Source organism: Populus alba, chromosome 4, assembly GCF_005239225.2.
Source record: "Populus alba chromosome 4, ASM523922v2, whole genome shotgun sequence".
Classification (NCBI taxonomy): domain Eukaryota; kingdom Viridiplantae; phylum Streptophyta; class Magnoliopsida; order Malpighiales; family Salicaceae; genus Populus; species Populus alba.
Genome location: NC_133287.1, coordinates 16,162,172 through 16,171,268, shown reverse-complemented (window position 1 = coordinate 16,171,268; position 9,097 = coordinate 16,162,172). Strand labels below are relative to the sequence as shown.

At 35.4% G+C, this 9,097-nt stretch overlaps 1 protein-coding gene across 4 annotated transcripts; it reads right to left on the bottom strand.

Annotated features, from left to right (window-relative positions):
- Window positions 1–4,161: 4,161 nt before the first annotated feature.
- Window positions 4,162–7,761, bottom strand: LOC118050722 (B3 domain-containing transcription factor VRN1). Of its 4 annotated transcripts, XM_035061157.2 has the most exons (5): window positions 7,503–7,760; window positions 6,262–6,886; window positions 5,976–6,163; window positions 5,573–5,888; window positions 4,162–4,542 (listed from the first exon to the last, which is right to left on the bottom strand). In XM_035061157.2, the coding sequence occupies exons 1-4, from the start codon at window positions 7,605–7,607 to the stop codon at window positions 5,613–5,615; spliced, it is 1,194 nt and encodes a 397-aa protein (XP_034917048.1). In that variant the 5' UTR covers window positions 7,608–7,760; the 3' UTR covers window positions 4,162–4,542; window positions 5,573–5,612. The 4 variants fall into 4 exon arrangements, with proteins under 4 accessions (XP_034917048.1, XP_034917049.1, XP_034917047.1 ...); XM_035061158.2 differs by lacking the exon at window positions 4,162–4,542 and having other exon boundaries at window positions 5,457–5,888; window positions 6,262–6,883; window positions 7,503–7,761; XM_035061156.2 differs by lacking the exon at window positions 4,162–4,542 and having other exon boundaries at window positions 5,457–5,888.
- Between the last annotated feature and the right edge of the window lie 1,336 nt (window positions 7,762–9,097).

The following is a 9,097-nucleotide window of genomic DNA, read 5'->3' as shown; positions in this document are numbered from 1 at the left end:
CCCAAATGAGACTAAACATGATGACAATCTTAAAAGTCCCTTAAAAGGTCGCTCGTGCCATCACGATACTCAAGTACAAAGCCGGTTCTGAATGTCCTCCCCTTTACTACCATAAGATGGACACCAGTTATCGTAATTGTCGTTCTATGTTAACCTTTACGGGCTCCCAAGAGCCTAACAAACAAAGAACTAAGAGAAAATCTATATATGAGCATACCTTAGATAATGACTATAAACCCCATTAGTGGAGGGGTTCTTCATTGTCCAAACAAGTATTGAACAATCAACTTTTTAAGAACTATATTTTTATAAACAATGAGTCTGGTTAACTATGACGGCTAACTTATGGGAGCATGTACAGAATATACACGGTAGCTTAAAGTTAGTCATCTAGGATAGTGACTCAATATGCAAAATCCTCTTCACAACCTTCCGGGGGTATGAGTATACATAGTACAATAATTTGGAGTCAAGCTTCATTAATAGGTTTAGTGACCTATGTGTTAAGCTAGTGGTATGCGTCAACACCAGCATACCAGCTAAGAAAAGCTTAACAAAACTAGTTAGTGTTACCCAATAAAAAGATGAGTCCACACCGACATATTTAAAGAGATTTAATGAGGAGATGCTCAAAGTAGAAGAATTGCTTGAGCTAGTAGCTTTGGAGGCCTTAATAAGAGGGGTAAGGGAACATGCCCTATGAAAAACTTTATGCTTTACCTGACAAAAACTTACTCAAGGTGAAGCAAGTCATGAAAAATAATATACAGGTGGAAGAGGCCAGCTTGTTACGACATGGGCCTTCTTGTTTTTAAAAGAAACAACATAAAAGACCCTCAAAGTGAAATCATTCTCCTAGTAGAAATGAAAGCTCGATGAAGAACCATGTAGGATTAACCTATAGTTATTTGGTGTATCCTAATAACCACTTATTTGAAGTTATTAGGACAATCAAAACAAACACCTTGGCGCCACCTCTAAAACATATTACTCCTAATAACCTCTCTTGTACCTATCACTCAATTCATCTTGAGATGCATAATCCTTAATAGAAATGTAGGTTTATTTTTTAAACAAAAATAATATATTTTTGACATACATTTCATATCTACATATCTTCAATGTAGGTTTTCAGATACTTTCTAAGGAAGGTATTGACTTAGTCTTCCTAGGGAAATAGCCCTACAATCTTCAAGGGTTGATTTGAGATCCTTTATTCTTCAGGTGATGCTTAAAGGCCTCTTACCAATTCTCCATGGTTTGATTTGGTATCCTTCATTCTCCATATGACTAGGATCCCCTATTCTCCAAGTGATGCCTAGGAGCCTCTTACCAGTTCACTAGAGGGTTGTTCTGGGATCTTTTATTCTTTAGGTGATGTCCAACAACCTCTCACCAATTCGCTAGGGGTTGATCTAAGATCTGTTATTCTTTAGGTGATGTCTATAGGCCTCTCACTAATTCATTAAGGGTTGGATCATGGATCTCCTACCTTTCGAATGCAATCTTGAACCGACACCAATCTATAGTGGGGGGATCTTATGTATCATATCATTTTAAAAAGGTTACATATCTCTTACACACTATTGACCATTCTTCAATAAAAGGCTCTTAAGCCCCCAAGCCATCACAATGAAGGTTACAGACCTTTCAGGGGCTCCCAAACCTCCACATCATCATCAGGGAGGCTATAGACCTCCCACTATTTGGTGAATTTTTTTTTTCAATTAAGGGCTTTCATGTTTTATGCCATCATAAGGAGGTTACATACCTCTTACACTCTAATATAATCACTCTTTAATGGATGAAAATGGTTTTTCTAGTGCAATAAAACCATCCTCTATGGATCTATCCCCTCTGCTTTTAAGAAATTTTTCTAAGTGTGGGCTTTGTTAGGGATCACCCTCCTTAGGTTATCCGTAGTCCTTTAAAAAATTTTCTAAGTAAGGGAATTACCAGGGGTCACCCTTATTAGGTTACCCTAAGCCCTTTTAGAAATTTGTTTAAGTATGGACATCTTTAATGATTACTCTCACCCTCCTTGAGTTCCTCTTAGCCCTTTAATTTATTTTTTTTTAAGTATGAACATCACCAAGGGTCACCCTTTTTGGGTTCCTCTCAGCCATTTAGAATACTTTTTAAGTATAGGCTCACCCTTTATGAGTTTCCACCAGCCACTTATAATTTTTTCTAAGTATGAGCTTTTTCTCCATAAATTTCTCATGACATCTTAGAAAAATATTCTAAGTATGGAGTCTTTTATATCTCACCTCACCCTCTGAAGAATTTTTCTAAGTATGAGTTCCTTCATGGCTCCCTTATACATACTTGGAAATTTTTTCAAACATGGTGCACACCCCTACACACGGGCTCTCCTGTTTATTACCTAAAATTTCAACCCCTTTTCTCATATGAAGAAAATTCAACAAACTCATTATGATAACCAAGTATTTTTACAAGTGTTTACAGATTAATACTACAAAGACTTGGGGGGCTGCTGATGGATCCAAATAAAATGGACCAAAAAAACCCCAAAATGGACCAAAACAATACCCCAAGATAGAAAAAAAAAAACACTTAGTGGGCTCAGGCTTGGTAACCTGAGCCCAATATATAGTAAAGGGGCCAATGAGAGTGGACTTGGGCATAGTAGCCCAAGCCGAACACCTGAGGAACTTGGTAGCCCGAGCCCAACTCCCTATAAGGCATGAGCTTGGGCAATAAGCCCAAGCCTATACTGGGCATGTAAGGCACACACTCATGTTAGGCATGTCGTCACGCCCAATATAGGCATGACATTCACAGCTTGCTGGGCGTGACACGCCTAGAATCTTTGGTGCTATGCATGCATCCTAGCACCCTTTTATGCTCGGGCTTCCATGTTTGAGCCCAATGTGCTCGGGCTAAGAAGCGCACCCTGAGCCCAATATGCTTGGATCCGAGTAGCGTGTTTAGACTTATTTTTCATCTCTAATGAGCTCGAGACCAACACTCGCTAGGGATTTTTTCGAGACCCCACACAAGTCCCTCAATATTTAATACGGATCTAATACGTATTATTTTGAATAGAATATAACTCAAAATATCACAATGGAGAAATTACACTTCAACCTCTTCTCTCCATAAAAAGCACAAGATTTATGGGTTATAACACCATGAATCCTTCAAGTTAAAAGTTCAATGATCTCTTCATTCTTAATATTTTTAGCATATATGTTTTCAGAGTCTATCTCTCTAAAATATCATTGCACTTTCTCTCTCTATAAAATTACTGACTTTATCATCGAAGAGTCTCCACATCCATTAAATGAGATCTTTTTAGGTAAAATCTATTGATCATTGGCTCACCAAGCATCACTCACTATCACCACAACTACTGGTCACCTGGCTCATCAGGTATCACCTGCTACTACCACAGCTACCAGACATCTTGACTAAGGAGAATTAATCAGATTTTTTAAACTAAAAGATCCTCCAATTATCCAAAACATTAGCTTTATTCTATACATCTTGGATTTTAAAACTAATCAATAAGTCATAAATATAAGCAAGCATATACTAACAATGGATTCTGAACAATTCATTTTCCCCTACATGTCAATTCAAAGATCCACCATCTTCATCTGCACGAAATATTATAACTTTCAGCACACTGTTCTTTCCCTCAATATGCTCAAACAAACAATCATGCCTTCATTTAAACCATTTTCCTTGCAGAATGCAATCCGCCCTTTTGATAACTTGGAGTACCTTCAATGACAAAAGCTATTTAGAAGAATCAAATGGTTGATATGATTTTTTGAATAGTATAAATATAATTTTATTATTATTATATGCACTGCAATGGAAAAAATTATTTTAACAATCCATTTATATTTTAATATATTTAATATTGATACTTTCAGCTTTTTTGGAAGAGCTAAATTGATAAAATAACATTTTAAATAATATAAATATGACTTTTTAACTTAGGTCTCCTTAATTGTGAAACTAATAGTAATGTTGCACTGGTGATAAGCTTACTCGTTGATTTGCACTTTCTTTCTCTAAAATTCAGACTCTTTTGTGATATGTTTGGTGCCCCTTAGAAACAATCCTTTCTAAGGATCCATTTATTTTTCGGGTATTGTCGTTTGATGTTGCAGGGCTTGATGTTGTTGTTTTAGAAGTAAGTTCTATTATTCGACCGTCGTTGCAAGTGTGATCACGACAAAGTTTTGTTGAAATCATTGCCCACCACGGTTGACAAAGATTTGAGTCTATGAGATAATGTTTTTCATAACTTCTCTCTTATTTGGAATGGTGGCTCCTTGAACGTTCACGTTAAGAAAATATAGTTTTTGAGGATCGAAGCTGTCTGAATTGCTTCGGGTTTGCTGCCTTCATGCTTGATATTCGATAACAATGGCAGTTTGTGGCATGTTTTTCTTCGGTTTGATCCAGATTTCTACCACCTTTTCTTCTTCTCAGGAAATCATTTGAATTCCAGGATCTTCCGTGATTCTCTAGGCTAAGTCCGATTGTCCATGTAATGATAATTACCTATATAAATAATGAGGCACATTGATGATCTTCGTTAAAGAATCAAGACAAAACACTAAAAAGGTTGACTAAAATATTTTTCCCAGCTAAGCTAGTGGGTGCAGGAGAAAGGAAAGAAAAAGATAATATAATCACCACCACCACTTCAAATTTAAGAAAAGATACCCTTACAACATTTACGAGCAGGAACTCTCGGTAAGAAGAAATCAAAGAAAAAAATTGCATGGGACAAAGGCTACCTAGAGAAAAACGCAATTACAAATCAACTCTAGGACAATTGCACACAAAGCACGAAGTTCATGACTTGCCCCATTCAGATAAATTGACTTTTGAACAACTCCAGGATAAATTGCACGCAAAGTAGAAGTGACTAATCGCAATTACAAATCAACTCTGGGACAAAAAAATATATTATTTATGCATCTAAGCAAAAAATACTTTGAAAAACAATCATTATCACAATATCAATCGAGTGTCCGAGAGCAAGTGTTTGCTGCCAACCCAACAATTCTGATTTTAAGCTCAAACCTTTCCATCCAACCGAAAAACAGCAATAATGGTTTTCAGATGGCCTAACTGCGACACTAGATGCTGAGAATTGAGAACAAGCTTGCTTTGCGGCCAGCTGGTTAAGGAAAAGTTATAACTCTTCCCCCCTAACACTTGACACGAAAACAATACAAGGGAGTCGCTTATGTATTCTACAACATGAAACCCTAAGCTGATAATTACTCTTTATAATTTACAAAGCAGTCATGCTATGCACAAATACAAGGCAGCTTGAATGCCATCGCATCGCTAGAATTGAGATGCAAAAGGTGCGGCAAACCCCTTCAGACAGCCACATATTATTTGGGATTACAAACAAGAAAAGAAAAAGGGCCTTTACATGCTAGTTATGTTAAGATCGCACCAGCAGATAAAAGATCAATCATGTTACATTGGCAATATGCATGGAAAGAAGTTAGCATCAGGTTCCAGCTGAATAAACAAAGGTTAACAAACTAATAGAACACGAAAAGTGATGCACCTGATTGATGTTTTACAATTCACTTCCTGTCTGGCTGAATCTAATTTGAAAGTTGGCCAGTTGGTGCTGCATCTTCAAGCACTCGAAATACAGCAACTTTCAGCACAATTTCTTTTGCCTGAATCAACTCAAAGATACAAACATCCCCTTCCTCCAAATTATTTTCCCAAACAAATTCCGTCCACCCCTGGCCCAACTTTGCTTTACCATCCTTGAAAGAGCATCGGACAGGCCATTGTTTTCCATCAGAAACCTGAAGGTTGACAAATCCTGTAACCGTGTTCAAAAAGGTCCGCGCAAAACTGGATGGGATGTGCTGTAAAAGAAAACGATCGAATCTTTATATACATTCTTTACAAATGAAATTAGGGATTATTTTAAACAATCCAGTCCAAGGGCTTACCAGAAGAAATCCCCTATATACATAAGATGGTCGCAAGATAACCCGGAAAAAAGGATTATCAGACCTGAACATGTGAGCTGCACGAATTGTCCTTTCCTTTTCCTCTGGTGTTACGGCTCTCCGCCTCCTTGTAAGGGTTTCAGAAGTATTTCTTACATGGGTCGACTTTAGCTTCACGTTCTGGATGCCTAGTGACTCATGTTTATCAACATCTTCAACTAACTAGTGATGTAAAAGTCAATTAAGAACATATCATAAAGACGGAATGCAAGTTAAAAATGCTTACTATTCTCACTCTTCCGTTTGCGTCCTCTGGTTTTTCTTGTTATGCATGGGATAATGGAACCAGCTCCATCCTCGGTACTTGTAAGCTCCATCCCATTAAACTGTGTGCCTATGTCTCGAGAAGATTGAAAGTTTTCTCTCATATTGTACGCATCTGTTCTTACGTGTGGCTTCTCTAGACTAGCAGTGGAAGTAGATTGAATCCAGTTGCAATGGATATATTCATTACAATTTTTGCTGGTTATCGAGGAAAGGAGATTAGGAGATGGAGGTCTGAAACCCAAGATTTTTTCAAGGCCATCATCTTTCTCATGGGGTAATAGACATGGATTGTCATGACTGGATTCCTGCAACTGACTAAGAGAATTACATGGATTCTTTATCTCTGAAACCGTCAAATCAAACATATGAACATTGAAGTTTGATTTTCCTTCATATATGAAGACCAAGAAATACCCAACACGAATGGAGTAGCATTCTACAAATTCATGCCAACCATTGTGAAACCATAACTTGCCGTTAACTTTTTGCAGTTCCACTAGACAGATACGACCACAGGGAACAGTAAGTGTGGCAACGGAAGAAAGTTCATCTCCATATTTGTTGACAAACTTTTTTGGTATCTTCTGTTGGCATAAACAATCAAGTCACATTTCGAAACAAAGACACCATCTTTCAAGACAACCTAGGCGCTCTCTTTCAAGTCAAACAAAACAATTGAATCCTCTTGTACAGTAAACAAGAGCAAACCACAGAAAATACCTTAAAGACGAAAAAAGAGCAAGACATTAAGGCTAAAGAAAGACAAAGAAAAATGAATAACAACACCATTCAAGGCCACATACACAAGAATTAAGGAAAAGAAAGACCCATAAGGCAAACGATGATCCACAACTCAAACTATTTGTCAAAACAATCTGAAAAGAGTAGAGACATTAACAGTAAGCTAATTTCCAACTCTTTCTTCAACCTTGCCTGGTTAACAAATTTGAAAATTTTCAACTCCTACGAGGATAGAAAATCATCAAGCAAAATTTGCAATAAGAAAAAAAAAAGATAATAAAAAAGTCGTTGTCGGTAATCAAAGCTGGATTCTAACTGAAAAACTAGAACTCCTGCAATTTTCTCAAAAGCCAAACAGATTTCTACATTTTGAGTACCTAAATAGAAGCTAGAACTCTTCTCTTCATTTTCTCTGTAACCAAACAAGCAAACAGAGCAAGAAAGTAAATTAAAGTGTACCAGCTTTTTGTCTTGGAGAATGGAAGCAACCATCAACTTGTAAAACATGCAAGATTTTCTTGCCGGAGAATCAGACCCGTCTGGCTTTACTGCTGCTTGTGACATTTCTTTCAGCTAGCCTGTAACTATCTGATGATAATGACCAAATTACAGGTGCCGTTCATCTCTATGCAATGTAAGAACTAGAGATTTTTGGTAGCAAGTGCCACCCATGGTGTATGAACCACACGTGGGGCCTTGATACGAAAAGTTGAAATGGATGATTAGGATCAAAGGTTATTGATAAAATCATACTTCTTGATTTGTGACTTTTTGGCAGTCCCATGTGATTAATGAATCATAATGGTGTAAATTCTCTGTTTAACGGTAAGAATGTGACTATATAAGTAAAACCTGAGAAAGCACAGGCTTGTATTCTTGGGTTTTTAACCACTTGTTCACTAATCACTAGGATATGACCACCTTTATCCATTTCATTGACCCCATCTCCTGTTTTCCTTTCTTTAAAGTTACCCTTCACTTTATTTATAGCTTAAACCATGGTTATCAAAACTGATTCGAGGTTGACCCCATTAAAAAGTTGAATCTTAATTTGTAGAATTGATTTGAATTAATTTAAAAAAATCAAAAAAATATATTTAAAATTTTAATATTTTATATAAAAAAATTAAAAAGTAATTCATATAGATATAAACTATACATGTAAATGATAAAATTTAAAAGATTATTTCAAACAGTTTTTTATCCTATATTAAAAAGATATTATCTTATTCTTTTAAGTTGAAGTATTTAAATAAAAAAAAATTTTTATCCCATTTTAAGAAACATAACTTTTTTTTCTTGTGAATGTTGAGTATATATGCTAAAGGGTTTCAAATCTCACATTAAAAAAATAAAACATTCTTCTAGTACTTTAAAATTGGTTAGTAACTAATTGGAAAATATGAAAAAAAAGAAAAAAAGAAAAAAAGAGAGGATGAATCCTTCATTATTTGAGAAACATGTGTCCTCCTATAAGCTTTGTCTCCACTAGATGTTTCAAATGGCACGACAATTGACAAATTTTGGTTGTCGTACAATATTGTATGTGCTATTCAAAACGTGCGGGCAATGAGAGCATGAATCACCTATTTTTTTTTCTTTATTATTATTATTATTATTTTTATTTATGAAAATAATAATTTTCCCTTAATCAAAATAGAGTATAACAAAAAAAAAACATAAGAAAAATACTATAATACCCTTTGACCCATCCTTTAATTTTTTTGACTTCAAGGACAACGAGGTAATTATATTATTTTTAAAGAAAGAAAATTACGCAAAAGCTCTCGTAGCCTTTTATTTTTTCTAGCCTTTTAAAGGCATCTATGTAATTTAAAGGAGAAGTTTTCCAATAATGAATTCAAAAAGAATCTTTTTTTGTAAAATAAACATTATTAATAAAGCTTCATGTGGCATTTAATCAACATTTTTTCTTCTTTACCCTTTAGAAATTGGATAAAGATTTATTAATGAACTAGTTAAGATAATTTTTGTACTTTTATAATCTCAGAAATAAAAGAATATATTTGATAACACAACAAAAATAAAATTAA

What these genes read in the sequence shown, in the direction of transcription:
- LOC118050722 (XM_035061157.2), bottom strand. Translation starts at nt 7,607, where the DNA reads ATGTCACAAGCAGCAGTAAAGCCAGACGGGTCTGATTCTCCGGCAAGA. An exon ending in TTCTCCAAGACAAAAAGCTG is followed by an intron (nt 6,887 to 7,502) that starts GTACACTTTAAT and finishes TTATGCCAACAG; the next exon opens with AAGATACCAAAAAAGTTTGT. An exon ending in CAAACGGAAGAGTGAGAATA is followed by an intron (nt 6,164 to 6,261) that starts GTAAGCATTTTT and finishes ATGAGTCACTAG; the next exon opens with GCATCCAGAACGTGAAGCTA.